A 17,422-nucleotide genomic window follows, 5' to 3' on the forward strand; every position below is an offset into this window, starting at 1 on the left:
GTACTTTCTAAACCCAATCCAAGTTAACCCTGATGACATCATGGCATCATCAAATGTTTTTTCTAAAGTTCATCCAGAGTTACAGTGGTCATTACATAACAATGTTGTACAATCTCCATTGTTACAAGAAGAAGCATTTGACTAAAAAATACATGAACTGTTCTGTAGATTCAGCACAGCATCATTTCAACTACTCATTTTTTTTTAATTATTATTATTAATCATTTAAATATCAAGGATAAACCTGAGGATTTTCAAATCTGATTACAAATATATGAGCTGGAAATGAATGTCCTGCTAATTACAATGACAAAGAACAAGCACTCATCCAGTAGATAAAACCAACCAATCCACTATCTTTCTCCCACTCACAGTGAGCCTTCCTGAGGCCAGAGGTGGGGATGACATCTCGACATGTGTAAAGTATGCACGGTAGCCAGCAGGAGACCTGAGCAGATGGCAAATGCAGCTCAAGTGAAACTGTTCATTCGACAGGGTTTGAGCATGTCTGTGTGTCTTTTAATATTCAAAATAGGGTTGCACGACAATATCGGCACATCATCAGTGTCGGTCGATGAAGGCCTTGAAAAATAATACCGGCATCGGCCCAAAATTAACATTTCTACAAATATGACTGGACCATGAAGCCAAAATGTAACTATAAGGGAATGCTCAATGATTGATTAAATGAAGTCCTAAAAATTGTGCCTGGTTGTGGCCACTGTCAGGACTGTTTCAGGGAGAGCATTATCCAACCCCAGGATTAAGCTTACAATTTAGTTTGAAAGAAAATGTTACCTAAAAGTAAATATGCCATGTTTAATGCAACCTAAATTGAAGGGGTTTCTTATGTTGCCCAGTGATTTTGCACATTTTTAAAAGCATTGTTTTTATGTCTACATCTGCCAGTATGTCTTCACAATATGCATAACATGTTAATTCCACCACAGGAGAGACTTGATAAACCCTGCAATTAGGTGGAAAATATGTACATGTCTGTTCGGGCAATTGGCCAAAAGAGTTAGAAAATATCAGAGCATGTCCAAGCTACAAACTACCATGACATCACACATTGGTTTGTGAACCAATTATATAATTTTGAAGCGTCGAGTTTGACATCTTTGTGGGGTTTTTTAGAGCCACAAGTGACCATATTTAAACGAGTTGAGGAGGAGCAAGTGGCAAATCTGACTTGATACAATTCTGAACCCGAACACCTATAGCTTTTTGAGGCCTATTATCTCATTAATTATGGGATCATTTTCAGATGGACCACCAGAACACTGATCAGAAGGAGTTTATTTATTGAGGGACACATTAATAATTTGTAAAAATAAATATTGATTGTATATTTCATGAACAAAGTTGAATGGGAGTCTATGGAGCTGGAGGCTTTTTGGAGTGTACCCCAAGTGGCCTTCAGTGGCACTTTAAGGCCCTTCCACATTGGCTTCCCGCTTAGACCAGGAGGCTACGTCCATTTTTATATACATTCTATGGGCATATTGGACATCGGCAAAAAGTCTGATACTGTGCATCCTTAATATAAATGTAGGAACAAGTTGATCAAGTTGTAAGAAGTTGGGAGTTTACTAAGCTGTCCCAAAATAATACCACAATGCCACCTATTGGCATTCCACTCTTTACACCATTCAATACTAAACATTTTCAAAAGAAGTAAAAGACTCTAAAGCAAAACTGGCTGAGTCACCATGCAGTCCTCCCACCTGTGCCACAAGGCCAAAGTCATTCATTCTCAGCTTGCCCTCTCACACACAAATGGAGGTTAATTGTGCCATTACTGAATACCAAAGCAAGCACAGTGAATGTAATATTTAGCAGACAAACTAAATATTGTCCAAAACTAGTGACTGACAATGAGCAATGATCAATTCACAGCGAGACAATGAATGCAATTTTCCTGTGCCAGGAGGGATAAAAGAAATGAGACAAAATGAGGGAAGTCACAGCAGAAGACAAATGACTCATACAGAGACACACATCATACATTAAAATGAAAGACTGAACATGTTTGGGCAGTTTATCTTGCACTCACCCGTTAGCAAGAAGGATGTGCCCTATAGATATAAGTGTTAGGTTGAAAAAATATGTGGCAAAAATATGTTTCCTCTTTCTAGCAAGTATTAACTGAGATGTACGAGTCAATTAAGATCATATTAGCGAGCGATGATTAGGTTTGGTAGCAGTGAAAAGTATTAAACAGCGAAGTGATGGTGCAGGTCAGCCTGATTAAGAGAGTTCAACTTACGATTCAACTCAAGAATAACTACAGAGAGTTAAGTCAACAGTGAGGGTTTCCACAGGTAGCACAGAACCATATAAACCCAAATAACCTTGAAGTGAAGGGTGCGCTGGTCCCTCACATGAGCAGGACACCCTCCACCAAAATGTCAAATAAAAATGTATTAACTTTAACTGTTTACTTCTCAATAGGGGTGCTTTCCAGCTTTTAAAAAATATCACTATACCATCGCTTTGAAGCTATCTATCACTGTGTGTGTGTGTGTGTGTGTGTGTGTGTGTGTGTGTGTGTGTGTGTGTGTGTGTGTGTGTGTGTGTGTGTGTGTGTGTGTGTGTGTGTGTGTGTGTGTGTGTGTGTGTGTGTGTGTGTGTGTGTGTGTGTGTTTCCGTGCGCGCGCGCGTGTACTTGTCATGCAACCGTGCGACTTCTGCTGTTCTATTTTCACTTCCACGTACACCAACTAGAACTTCCTCTTGCACAGCAGGATGTCACTTCAGCCTGATTTAAGACATGGGGAGGAATCTGGCAGCCAGGCAAGACTTAGGCAAAGATTGCATAAGCTTTACAAACTTTAAAAAAAAATAAAAATTAAAAAAAACTGAGCAGGGGGACCGAATTCATTACTGCTGCAGGACGGAGAGTCATCTCTAGCTTTCAAGTTTCATTAAAAATTGAACATGTTCATCCGCATTACTACCCATTGCCTCTGCTGCCAAGTAGCCTACATTCCCCTGTGAAGAAAGTCACCTTCAGGTGGATGGGAACAGTAATGTCAAACGTTTTGATACCGCTCTTAAGTTGTGTCTAAAAAGAATAAATCACTGGGCATGTGTGTACTTTATTATGAATAGTTCTTGTCTCAAACTATTTCAACATTTAAAAGTCGGACTAACTTAATTTTAATGGTAAAAGTAGCTCACACTTTTGATCAGGTTTGATGACGCCCCGAGAAAGTATGATACAAGCATGTGTGTCCATATTAATTGATGCTTTAAAGTGTTTATGTTAAATGGGAATAATGGCAAAAACACACAAATTGCATCTCTGGACCCTGACATTTGTTTGTATGAGCCAAAGTCTCGCAGCATGAAAGGGTAATTAGCCTCGAGACGAGTCTCTGCCAGCCGCTTGTCAGCGATGCCAATTAAGTGTGGACACCGCGACTGCGGAGAAATGGGGCAGCGGTTCTCTTCCCCGAAACCTCCGAGAGTCTGCTCCGCCTTGCAGCAGACAATTCACATAGAGAAGAGTTCATGTTCATGTAAGTCAACACCCACACACAAACATACACAAACACACACAAACACAAAAACACAGCAGGAGTGAAGAGAGGATGGTAAAGGGCTACAAATGTATATGGTACATACTGCATCTATTTCACTTTCATGTAGTCAAGCCCCTGTTAGTACGCACGGTCACGCACGCCGAGCTGCTTTACAGCCTAACTAATGATGTCACAGATAAATTGTGCAGAGAGCGTCCATCTCATCCACCAGGAGGAAAAGGCCATCGCAGGGCATCCTGATGCAGACAATCTGATAGCACTATTATCACTTTCTTCAGAGGACTATGCTCTATTTCACACACTGATGACTGAGCGCATCCGTAGGCTCAAGTGTGTATATGAGGTGTGCATGAGTAGAAGAGTTGTATACAGTATGAATGTACACATATTAACTGCCCACCTGTAGAAATGCTGTTGCCAACATTGCCATTTATTGACTTCACGGTACAATAAAGGCATTTAAAAATATATATATTTCAGCACAAATTTTAAATTCAGCAGCGTCTTTAAACCCCCCTTCATTAGCATATTTCAAACTTTTCCCCTTGCATCTCATTTATAATGCGTAAGATAACACCCGCCAATCAAATCTGGGATGTCACCTTAGTGAATCAAATGGAAGCATGAACTCAATCACAGATAGAAAAGAACAATTCTATTTTAACAACCTCATTTACCACCATTTACCAATCTACTTTGTCTGGACAGGATGAGAGTGACAGTTGAAGTATTTGTTAAAATATTCACTTTAGATTAAAAGAAAGGTATAATTCATTAATGGGAACAAGTGTAATCTCAATCTTCTGGTAACTATTCTGAAAAAGCCTGACTCTTGAATGGAATGGTCAAACTTTTCAAGACAGTGGGAAAAAAATATATATATGTATATATACTATACATGTCTCTTCATAAAAAAAATTGAAAAAAATTAAAAAATGATGAAAAAAGAGCAGAAAATGTAGGTAGAATGGACTGAGGTGTATACTGTGAATACTTTATAAAAAAAAAAAACTCAGGGCGTTGAGTTAGACAAACACTTCATTGAGGTGCAGATCTACAGGTTTGCATTGATAAGCTTGCTGAAAAACTTAGCTGCGGATTTGCTGCCTGGCAGCACACTGAACCAATTACCATGGCCATTCCCGTGAGGTACCTGCAGGCTGACAGCCAGAAAGATAGAGGAAGTAAGAGACAGAGAGGATATGTGTGAGAGTGTGTTTGTGTACACTGAAGCGGTGCTAAATTGTAGGTGTCGCCATACCACAGAGCGAGAGAGTCTGGAGCATCCTTTTAGCTACGCAAGCAGCTCTGTGGGCTACTGATGTCAAAAGAGGGGACGAGGAGGACGAGCGGCATGGATGAAAAACAGGGATAAGAAGTATGAAGGGTATAAATGTGTCAAAGCATGAAAAAGAAAAAAAAAAGTGACAAACAGGTGAGCAAATCTACAGGCGCATGTCAGGATGGAGGGTAGGTGGGGAAAAAACTACACCGGACTGTGGGGACTGAGAGAACAGAGGGGAAAACAGCTGCTTGCTCTTCCACGTGCTTCTATAAACAGAATTTGTTGACAGGCCAGCTCACCAGTCTGAAAGTCTGAGCGCACCTGACTGACCTCAGAACAACGGTCACTATGGAGATGGCCCTGCTGTGGAAGAAAACACAGGCCAATGACGTCACAGGACTCAAGAGTTCAGGCACAAGGAACCCAAGCGCTATTGACCGCTGATCGGTATCAGTTATATATTTTTGCCCCCATCTCTCATTTGTAGTTTAAAAGACCACCAAATTCTAAATCAGCCCAAAAAAAACCATGGTGTTTGGGGCTCGTTATATGTTGTCAGGTAGGACTGTAAAATCTTTGGGTTGTACACCACATTGCAGAAGCCCGTTGTTGATCAGTTGTCCTGAGACAACAGAGCAAATGCAGAAATTCAATGCCTTTATCTGAAGGAAAACAGGATTTTCAGGTGTTTTAATTTCATATATTATATATCTACAATGTAAGTTAGCATGGACGGCTTAAGCAGTTTTTATTACTTCCATTTTCCAGAAACAAGAATAAAATTTAGCTCAACATGAAGTCAGCCAAGGTTTCCAAGAAGGAGAAGAAACTTTGGACCTCTAGTTTCTTTTGTTGAGAAAACACTGCTACCAGTAAAATAAATACTTTTGATGATCAGTATCAAATTTGAAGAATTCAATCCCAATAAATCCATGGCCATAAAAAGCCTGATTGGAAGATTCCCCAGACTTGTATTTTATGTTCTGACCATTCATTTTGACCTGACAAATGATCCGAGTTTGCCACTGCTCACAACAGGCTCTTGAGAGGACCTTTTAGAGTTGTTTTCTTTTGGGCTTGAGTGCATCCATTTCAAATTAAAAGCCCTCACTTGAAATTAAAAGCACTCCAGGGTTTCATAAAAGGTCGAGACATATGCAGTACCAGGTTTTAATTTGATCTTGTTAAATCATGTGATGCATCTACAGAAAATCCATTAACTATGTCAACTATAACACTCACACACTGTACATATTTGTGGCAAAGTACTCATGAACAAACCACAAAACTGAAGCACTTGCAAATCAAATGGGAAAGAAAAAAAAAAAAAGACAAAACAATGCAAGGGTCCATTTAGGAGCTGTAATCCATATTACATGGTCTTCATTGGCACACAGAGTTTCAGGCCTTAAGTACATCATTGCGCTTTCATGCCAACATGACGTCCTGACTGCCGTCATTAAAATCACAACCAATAGCATACACTATGTATCAACAGATCCATCTCCATGACAACTGCAAAAACCATGCAAGAGAGCTGAGAGCACTGGAACATTTTGTCAAACTACTAATTTCAGGGCAAGAATCATAAAGAAAGTTGAGTTCTTTTGGTTCTTGATTTTTATGAGCCAGAAATGACCATAAAATACACTGGCATGGTTGTACGCCTGCATGTGTGAAAATGTGCGTGCGTGTGTGTGTGTGTGTGTGTGTGTGTGTGTGTGTGTGTGTGTGTGTGTGTGTGTGTGTGTGTGTGTGTGTGTGTGTGTGTGTGTGTGTGTGTGTGTGTGTGTGCGTGCGAGAGCGACAGAGTAGGAAGGTACTTACTGCTGCCTGTTGTCTCTTCAGCTTGTCTCTGTACTCCTCCAGCTCCTGCAGGTTCAGCTCAGGTGGGAGTTTCTATGATCATAATCACACACACACGCACACGCACACGGATACAAACATGCAACCTTAATGTGTGTTTACAATACTTCCTCCTACACAGCTGGAGATATCCAAGACTTTTCTGTCAGTAAACACAATCTGCACACTTCTTTGACAACTGCGTTTTGCTTCCAAACACTTCTCATATTCAACATAATAAAAATCCTCGCTGTGTGTGCGTCCAACAGAAAAATATTCAAAGAAGACCTATGGCAGTATCAAAGTTCCGATGCTGAGGGCCGTAGGAGCGATATCATTTATCTTGGGAGAGACAATTTTCACTCCTGGGCATCCTAATTTTTCAGAGATATCGCACTAGGCATTTCGAAGAGCTAAAGCTGGTTTCACAGGGGTGACAAAAGATAGCGTTGGCTCTTCTTCTATTCCAAAAAACAAAAAGAATTTGCTCAATAAATACACTTTGCGAGATCATGACTGAGATTAGTCAAGAAGGTAGAGGACATTATTTAGTAAACAGCAAACAAACTCTGCTCGGGAAAGAAGATATTGCAAATCCATGGCCCAGAGGATGATAGGTAATTACTTTCCCCTTGACTGAGAGTCTCATTTTAGATGGCGTAGCAATACCAAGATAAATCTAATGAGATTTCACACCCTTCTTCTGTTGAGCGGATGCAATCCATCAATCGGGACGTCAATGGTATGCATGCGGCTCAGCGTGTAAGTGTAAGAGGCAGCAGCTCAGGTGAGAAAGAGCTTTACTTCTGCCAGTCAGATGGGGTTCAAAGCACAATAAACCATATTTATTCACATTAGAAATGCAGTCTTGCTGTTATCAAAGTTATTGAAATGGGGTGGGTTGGATCGAATTATTGTTTCACTGAGGGGGCGTGGGAACTTAGGAGGCCAGTCTCCAAATGTTGTCATTTTACAAGTGAGTGGTGCTCATTCGGTCAATAGCTCAAGCCCTGGCATTTATAAAGAGTATCCGACCTCCAGTTCATGCTGCACCATGTCGAAGGAGTCGTTTGAGAAGTAGACCTCCTCGATGCTGTCAATGATTTCCTGCTCCGCCTGTGGGTCGATGGGCTGCTCCCTCAGCTCCCGCAGCTCCTCCTAAAAGACAGAGACAGACCAAGAGGGACAAAGAGAGACATAGTTAAAAGACGTCCCTGAAGTTAGCATCAGAAAGTTCCAGACACATTGGGACATAAACAGAAAATGCTGGAGACGCAAGATTGCATCATTTTCCAAGTAATGAAACGACAAACAAAAATATCATCAAGAAAAATGTAGAAAATAGCAAAGCTGCCAGAGGAAAGATCAATAAAAGGAGAAACAATAAGATTAGAGAAACAAGAGGTACAGAGGAGTTTAAGGACAAGGACAAAGACAAAGAGTAAAGGACAAAGTGAGGCCAGAAAAATAAATGAGGCAGAGGACAAGGAGAGGGAACGAGGTGGTGTGCAGTGCGGGAAAAAAGGGAGGAAAATGTTAATCACAGAGTTTGGGATAAGATTGCAGCTTGTTTCGTTGGACAGCTGTCATGGGGGATGGCAGGCAGCCATGAGAAGAAAAGAAAAGAAGACACGATTGACCAAAAAAATCAAATTAAAAAAAGAGAGACAACGGAGATATCCCTTCTGAGAATCTCGGAAAAACATCAGAGCCTTATCGATTAACATGCCGCGCATCCGTCGAGGCTTATTGCTGCAGTCAGTCTTTCAGATGAAGGGTTTTAAGCCCCACATCCCCTCTTGACTGCCTCAATGAGCCAAGATACAGTAACATTAATTCCACGGTGGTGGGATGACTGTGTTTTGCAATATACAAGTAAAAGTTGCTCAAAATAAAAGTGAAAGGTATATTTATTCATCCTGAGACTCATGCCACTAACATGACTAAGAATACTAAATACCCACTGAATATATTACATTGCATAAAAAGATTGCATTTTATATAAAAGAATAGGACCGTAAAAGTTCGCCATGATAGACTTTCTGCAATTTATTTCTTGATAAAAAAATAAATAAAAAAAAACACATTGACATATCCTCCGAAACCGTCGGTCCGATTCCAACTGGATTTCCTGTAGATTATCATCAGACCAAGCTTATTAGAGCTTATTGCTCCTTTGTATGGTTTTTAAGATATAGACTAATTCATTTCAAAAAGTCATGGCTCAGAACATGAATAGACCACCATCAACAACCGTTGGTCCAATCCTCACAAAACAGGCAGGATGCATCCACGTAAGAACTTGAACCATACTCTGAAAGTTTCATTCGAACAGGGCGCTGCGAATGCAAAAAAATGGACGTGGCACAACAAAATCCGACTATGAATGAGAAATTGTTTGTCCGATCATTACAAAACAGGCCATTATGTTTCATAACAATAGCGAACTATGCGTGTAAAACTGTTTTCAAAAACTCCTCAATTCAGGCTGCTACCAGTTCCAAACATGTGCATGAGCCCGGTGCAAATTTGACCACAAATCAATGCATCTGTCCAATCGTCATAAAACGTGGTAGATGTTTACGTTGAACCACGCTTGTGGAAGCTGCTTGCAGCTTTAATTTTGGTCATTTGAGGTGCTTCGTTGTGAACGCGAAAAGGCTCGGACCCGCAAAATGCCACTTATGGTTATTTTTCCCCTCATTTCTACCAGCACCTTGTAGTAATGCATGACTATCGCCAAAAGGGAGCGGTAATTCTCCTAAATGCTGTTTGCTAACCGCTATTAAGAAGCAAAAGAAGACGACATTACTTTGGAAGAACATGTGTGGCGCTGTGAGACAGGATGCAACAGTACAAACGAATGAAACATTCAAAGGCTCCTGTCAGTAAGATCTGCGTGGAGCGTCTTCGAAAAAACAAAAACAAAAACGAGGTCCTGCGCAGGGGACCGTTAGGTCGCTTTGAATTAAAGTCAAATTGTTTCCACCAAATACCAATTAGCATTTCTGCTTCAAATGCCCATCCTTGGTAAATAAAGAAAACAATTCATGCTGGATGGAGAGGAAGTCCTTCATTTGCATCGTGAGTTGAACTTCTTGTTTGTGTGGCATCAATACTTTGAGGCATCAGCACATTAAAGCCTAATGGCAATTAAAATAGGCCAGGGGCTTAGGAATGAGGTTGGATGAGGAATTATGAGATAAATGCAATCCATACACCCCTATATGCATTCATACTCCATTAAAAAAAAAAAAAAAAACACCTTCCTGAGATAGCAGACACTGATCAAGACAACTCTGTTACACACCTGCCTAGCCACAAATATTTTCCCAGACACTACCAGCAAAAGGCGTACAGCGAGGCAATGAGGTGTGCCACCACCCAAGGAACTAAATCTGCTTCTGTGGGTGACAGCGTGTCTTGCTGAGTGAAATTTATATAAAGAAATGTTGCTGTGAGCAATTTTTATGTTCACAGTTAAAATATAGCTTCATCTAATTCAATTACACACACACAGAATCCCTTTAATACCATATATGTCATCTACACAAGGCATTTGGGAGGATTGAAATGAAGCGTTAAATGTGTTTAATATGTGTGTTGGTGCATTTGTGTGTGTATGTGTGAGATCAAGTATGCATGTTGCCATATTTGAATCCAGGTGAAGGAGTGAGCAGCTCGAGCCCCGGGGGAAATGTGTGGGTGAGTGCGCAAGATTGGAAAGGAGGGTTAGCGGTACGAGATCATGCTCCACTATCAAAAGGGTGGGTGGGAAATCAGCTCAAATGAGAGGGAAAGTGAAAAAGGGGAGGGTGGAGGATGAGGTGGATGACTCATTGGGCGCGAAAGTTACAGCAGAAAGAAAAAGACAAGAGGAATGAGCAAAAAAAAAAAAAAGACAGCAATGAGTCTCCTGTGAAGCCGCTTTTTAGGGCAATTCACCTCCACCATCTTTCTTTGCTCTCTCTTATTTCGCCTCCCACTGGCAGTGACGGGCAAAACTTAAAACTTCTTGAAGTGAATGACTCACTGAGGAGGTTGCTGCCTCAGGTTAAACAATTCCCTACCCTCCCTGCTGCTGTGCAAGGCACAAATACAAAGCAGCTATGCCCCACATAAGAAACCTTAAATATGAGCCACTGTGAGAATTTGATCAAATTTCACTTTGAAGGGATGAGAGACAAACAAACCATTCTTAACCCCTCCCCTCCTCTCCTCTCCTCCCCACCCCCCCCCCCCCCACACACACACACACACACACACACACACAAATTAATGAAATCCTCATCTCATTGCGGAAATTAGAAATCTATTTGCATCCCATGTGTGGGACATTTAACGGGCTTTATCAGAGAATCAAAGTGGATATTGGTCTGGAGTGCTGATTGAGTGTGGAAAATCAAGCGCGTGACCAGAAAAATAAATAAATAAATCTCGACAACACAGCGGCCCTGGTAAAACACACGACTGAATAAACAAAAGAGGTTCATGGAAAATCCTGTGAGACACGCGAGAGGAGAGGAGAGCCAATTATTTCCACTATGGAATCATTCATTAGACGAACAAATCAAAACCTCCTCACTGTAATCAGCGTTGAATATGTATGGGAGCCTAACTGGGTGTATATGCTCGTCTGCGACTCAACAAGGGTTTAACACAGTTGTCTTTTGGGACATTAGGACGCAATCACAGCCGACAGCGCTATCCAGGCTTCAACGCTGCCGACAGCCGCTGGGTTAACAAATAGTACGATTGGATTTCTGCTTGGACAAACGTGATTAATATACCTTTCATTCAGCGCGGTCTCCTATTGAGCCACAAAAGCATGAGGACTGTGTATCTATGATGTCATGCAGTTGTTTCATTACGTGTGTGTAGTCAGGCACTTGAATATGTATTTACACAAAAGCTGATCTACAAAGCCTGATGTGAAAGGTCAAAGTGAGCCGTGTTCCCCCTCAAGATATGCTGTGTGAACCACTCACGGGTTATCAAATATGTCACCCTCACAGCTTTATCTCCAGGCCCTGCCCTCAGAAAAAATACATCATGCACACCGGAGGTAGTCAGCCAATCACGTTACTCCATTGAGTTTAGAAATAAGGACAATATGAAGAAGATGGTGCACTCAGCTTGAGTAAATGAAAATTTTAGTAATCTGAGTAATTCTGAGAGAAATGTGTGATGAGTAAATAGAGGGCGACCCCTGCTGGTGGGGAATGGTTACTGTATCGACCAGCACACAAACAGCAGGGTTGGAGGTGCCTCAGGGAATCTGAACACTTCTCTCAAAAGCAAGGTAAAAAATATATATATATATGTATATATATATATTTTTCTATGTGGCCCAGCATCCCAGAGATACTATGTAAACTATTTACATCGGCCTATGTCAGTTATTTTGAAATTAACCAATTCATTATTTAGATTATAACATTCCAGAAATGTTTTCAAACCAGAGTCTCACTAAAATGAGTTGTTTTGTCTGACCAGAGGTCCAAAACCGAGAGATAGAAATGCCTTTATGATGAAAGCAAAGTAAAGCTCCAAATCCTCACATTTGTATTTATATGTTTATAGAATTTGAAGTTTCGTTGTGTTCAAACAGTGTTAAGCCAATATAGTACAGTGTTACAAATCATCAAAGGCACCATCGGGCTGAAGAGGTTAAGAGAGATAACCCCCATCCACAACACCTTCAAAGAAAATCCGGGAAATGGACTCGCAGAGGGACAACAGCTTTGAACAGGAAGGATTGGAAAGGGGTAAAAGGCCAGTTTGTGTTTAGTGTAAACCCACAAAGCCGCTTCGGAGCATTAAAAAAAAAAAAAGGCACAGAAACATCGAAGTGGTCCAAAAAAGCTTGGAGCCATTCGGACTCATTGAAATTAAACTTCTTTTTTTTTTTTTTAAATAACATAAAAGAAAATATTATGGTTATGATGAATTTTGGTAAACACATTTTAGTTTTAAATGCCATTGACCTACTTTCATCTGGGGTTTTTTTGTAGGAGAAGAAATTCATCACATTGGCATGTTAAATGAAAATTTAAAAAAATGTGTGTCCCCGTGTCACTACGACCCAGACATAAACGTACATGTTAGGTACACAGCAGCAGGTGAAGAAGGGGATGAGATTTTCTTTGAGAGAATGGCTTCCCCTGAGGGTAAACTCATGCTATTGCCAATAGTCTGACCTCTGTATGCACACATAACCAGCCTGACATCTTCAACGACAACACCCCCACCCCACCCTAACAAAAGCAATTGTTTTTGTAGGTTAAAACTTTGACACCATTTTTCATAAATCTACTGTGAGTAAAAGATGTAAATACAAAGCTCATGCAAACCACATAAATATGACCTCATACCATCGAATTATAATCAAGGATTTTGCTCCAATGGTTGACAGTCTAATAGAAGACAAGCAACACATAATCTATATTTGCATAAAAGAGTTTGTGTTTTTGCCAAATGAGTATCAACATAAGCTGCTGTAACTTCCCAATTAAAAACATAACTTCTGCCCTCAAACACTAATTTAAAACAAACAGTATTGCAAATCAGTTTCATTCTTAAAAAGCATAAAATGCTCAAAAATAAAACACGATATCAAAACACGACGGTCACATAAAGCTGCATTTCCACAGCATCTGTAAAGCTATGTTTGTCCTCTATTGAAGAACGCTGAAAATACCTGACCCACGGTGGAATCTACCTGCTGACCTCCTCTGCAGCGTAACATTACTTTAAGAGACAATAATACCCATTTGCAGCATCTAAAGGTTATTCTGTGCACCCAAACATGACAAACACGTCGACCTATTGGGGAGAGCAACCCTAACATATAATATATGAATATATATTTATCCACTGGTGGAGAGCTGCAACCTACAATTTTTGTTCATAATTGATTAATCTGACTAAAGGCACACTTGTGTATGTTTATCTTGTGCCTGCTTATGACTCAAACACTATCAAACCCATAAGTCGTGTCCAAATGACACGTCAGCATCATTTGTCAATCATCCCCCACATCAATCCTCCCTCCTACAGTTAGCCAGATGGTGCAGTCATCTCCTGAAGGATGATAAATGGTGGGAATTGCAGGAATGCTTCCAATAGGTAGGTGTCAGTATCGTATTGATACTTGCAGAACCTTGGTCTCCCTCTCCCACACAGAGCAGCGTGTCATGTCGTGCCGTCTACCCTACCATGGCGGTGCTAAAGGCACGCTGGGAGGATGATTTACCTTTAATCAAAAAGGACTTGTGTTATATAAAGCCTGGCCTGTGTGGGAGCCTATTTGTTTTTTCTGTAAGTTGAGGCAACAAAGTAAATTAAGTCAGAGCAGGATATCATTGAACAATAACGCCCCGTGTTTTGGTTGAACACACAATAGGCAGGTGTTTGTGGTGCACTTGGGAAGAGTTAATTCATGGGTAATCTCAAGCAGCAGGTTTTAACGCACTCAATTCTCACATCCATATTAACTCTATTTTTTTTGGTCTTATCAAAAAGGTGTATACCAGGTGTTATAAGATTTGCAGTCATTCATGGGAGTCCAGCACAAACAAAGGTGAATATTTTTCTTAGACCAAAAGGGGTGTTTGATTACCAACGGGTTGGACCACATCGCCTGATACAGATCCCAAAGAGATTCATATCCTATGAAAACAAACAAATCTTTCTCCAGACACTCCCGCTTTTTTATTTTTGACATGACGGCTTTTGAATTAAACAACAGACTGAAAGATGTTTTTTAAAATTCGGTCAGCTTAATCTTTCGGAACTCTCACAGGTGAATTGACACACACAAAAAAACAAAAAGACCTCTTCCCCTTTTTTTTCTGCTCCTATCTTTTGCAGGATTTGTAAACCTGCGCACCAAACAATTATCCGCACAGCCTCGGCACGAAGGAAATTCTACTCACTTATTAAGCGCTCGGGTCAAACTCTGGTTGACAGTCAGAGCGACATAAAGGCTGAGTGTTCAGAAGGAGAGAAATTAAACGTCTAGTTGAATCGGCCTGGCTGATATCACCCAGCACGATGAATGAATTGAGTTGGTCGCCTTCCAAATTGTACTCAGCTGCCTTAATGGAAGGTCATCACTTTCGAGGCAAAGTCAAAGCAAAGCCGGCAACAAGCAGTGCACTGAGGCGTCAGTAAGTAAGTGACTATACATTACCGAGAGCCACTCCGCCTTTTTTGCTCTGCCTGCTCTTGACAAATTGAATTTGTACAAGTAGATAATGACAAATGTTTCCTGTGACAAAGCATGACTGATTACGTGTCTCAAACGCTGCCATGCCAAAATGTTAAAATGCTACTACAGCAGGTCATACTTGACACTGCTGTGCGAGGATTGATGCTAAGGCTAGGAAAGTGATATAAATGGGACCCTTCAGTTTCCTTATACGGCCGTCTAGAAAACACGGTGGGCGAGATTGACTAATGCCAGGACTCAGATTAAAATGCGATACAATGAGTAGTGAACTTACCACTGCCGCAGAACATGCGTGAAATATTCAACCCTGCTGCATCACTACTGACATCGTTGCTTCTGAGAACATGTGTACTTTCAATAATACACACAGTCAAGCTGGCCAAAATCTCCACTTTAACAACAACAACCAACAAGTGGCCGAGATCATGCTTCAAATAGCAGAATCGCACATTTGCTGACCTTCGCCCAAAAGAATGACAAGGCTGCAGCCAAATGTGCTTCAGTCAGCAGACACGGTGTTACAGTCGGCATTCAAATACTCAAGATATTCCTGCATGTGGACATCAGAGCAACAGAGGACAGGTCGTCACCTGCTACACTACTTGAACACAACTTCAACTGTTGTAGAATCCAATCAAGTTTTATCACAGTGAAGAAAGATAGATGGATGGATGGATATAGATAGATAGATAGATAGATAGATAGATAGATAGATAGATAGATAGATAGATAGATAGATAGATAGATGTTACGTCTCCAACATAATCGACCACAGGTGAAGAAGTTTACCTTGCTTGGGATCCTCAGGTTCTCCACAGGACTGAGGTCCGCCATGCTCTCCTGGGGGCTTTTCAGGCCCTGTTAAAAAAAAAAAAAAAAAAAAAAAATTTAAAATCCAAATTAAACCTCAAAACGTCGAGTATCGTTGTAAACCTCTTGCCACATGTCACGCAGCCGGTCACTCATCCCGTGCGCTGCTGCACGCAGAGAAAAGTGGAAGCGACAGGCAGATTTCTGAACGCGATATGCTCTGTTGTCTAACATCACTGCTCATGCAAAACCCGAGAACTTCCTTCACCGCCCAGCCTCCACCGTGGCGCCCTGTTGTTGTGCTCGTCTGGCGGTGCACTCTCAAGTGTAGCTGCCCATACGGGTGGATTTTCTTCAAGGCAGGTGAACAGATAATAACGGAGATGCAGTCGCTATAAAAAAAAATTTAAAAAAATTTAAAACCCGGCTGTGTTTTTTTTTTAATGAGTCTCACGATGAGCTGTCAAATTAGCCAGTTAGCCTAGCCAGCTGTCTTGCTAGCTACCTGCAAGTTGTCAAAGAGGCAAACGGCCAAGCAGCTCGGTTTCCGTGGACCTGCTCTGCTCACCTGACGGGCCATGAGAGACTTGATCTTCTGCATCGTTATTCCAACTTGTGTCAGCAAGCAAATTAAATGTCTGAAGTTTCAATTTCGCCGTGTTTTCAACAGTTCGCCTCCATCGCTACGAGAAGGAAGCCATAGCGGTTGACTGTCACGTGACTGCTTACGGCAGAGCCACAAAGCATCCTGGGAAACGTAGTTTTTAATTATTACTCGTACATAGAACCTTACCTGTCAGAATGACACTCGTTTAAAAATCAAAATATCTGAATGACATTGAACGTATGTGTTGTTTTGAATGGGGAAAATGTGTTTTTTTTAAACTGTATTAAAAAAAATGGTGTAAATTATTAACAGTGTGATGCATGTATCGCTGTCATAGACCACTGGATGGCACCAGGATGGTAGTAATTTAACATTACTGAAGTGGCAGACTGGGATAGAATATTTCATAGGGGTGGTTGTTTTGCCTCACTGTGTCACAGCAAAAGAAGCACAGGTGTACATAATAACATGAATGGAGGCTGAATTCTTTGGTTTCGGGGTCTGTTGTGGGATTATGTGGCATTTAAATAGAATAGAGTCATTGTTCACGTTAAAAGCAACACTTCTGCTTTTCTTAATTTTTGCCATCTTTCAACAGCTACTATCTATCTATAACCTATGGTCAAATATTTGATTTACTCAAGTAAATATATATATTATAATACAAATATGAATTAGGCTACATAATAGTCTTATGAAATATGATTATATCAAACTGACATGATAATGAAACAATAATAGAACTTACTAAATTAAATATATAAAATTACGTCAGTGTTACTGGAGCCATTTTTGCACATTTTTACTGATACTAAAAGTAAAATTTTTAAATACTGCTATACTTTTACTTAAGATTTTGAATGCAGTATAATTACATGATGGTCCAGCCACCTTTACCTGAGCAAATACAAATAAAAAATATTCCATTGTCTGTGCAGTGTATAATATGTTTTGTTGTTTACAAATTGCAATTAAGTGTCATTCTGGTCCCACCTGGTTAACACTATATATTATTTTTGTGTTGCTGCACTTTTTAACAAACCACATCTGCTTTCATGAGAAAGAGTTGTCATGTCACCGCCATGCCATGCATG

General features: G+C 40.6%; 1 protein-coding gene across 3 annotated transcripts in view; it reads right to left on the reverse strand.

Moving 5' to 3' along the window:
* Positions 1-16,440, reverse strand: part of vps50 (VPS50 EARP/GARPII complex subunit) — a 107,391-nt gene extending 90,951 nt beyond the window's left edge. For all 3 annotated transcript variants that reach the window (XM_069694612.1, XM_069694621.1, XM_069694605.1), the window contains exons 1-4: positions 16,290-16,440; positions 15,701-15,769; positions 7,714-7,836; positions 6,661-6,732 (exon numbers count right to left, since the gene is read on the reverse strand). In XM_069694612.1, the coding sequence (XP_069550713.1) occupies positions 6,661-6,732; positions 7,714-7,836; positions 15,701-15,769; positions 16,290-16,322 (297 nt within the window). In that variant the 5' untranslated portion in view covers positions 16,323-16,440. The remainder of the gene's footprint in view (positions 1-6,660; positions 6,733-7,713; positions 7,837-15,700; positions 15,770-16,289) is intronic.
* Positions 16,441-17,422: the final 982 nt, after the last annotated feature.

Source organism: Brachyistius frenatus, unplaced genomic scaffold (genome assembly GCF_029030835.1).
Source record: "Brachyistius frenatus isolate BFR_SWC_R1_liver_20210118 unplaced genomic scaffold, ASM2903083v1 Contig_2, whole genome shotgun sequence".
NCBI classification, from domain to species: domain Eukaryota; kingdom Metazoa; phylum Chordata; class Actinopteri; family Embiotocidae; genus Brachyistius; species Brachyistius frenatus.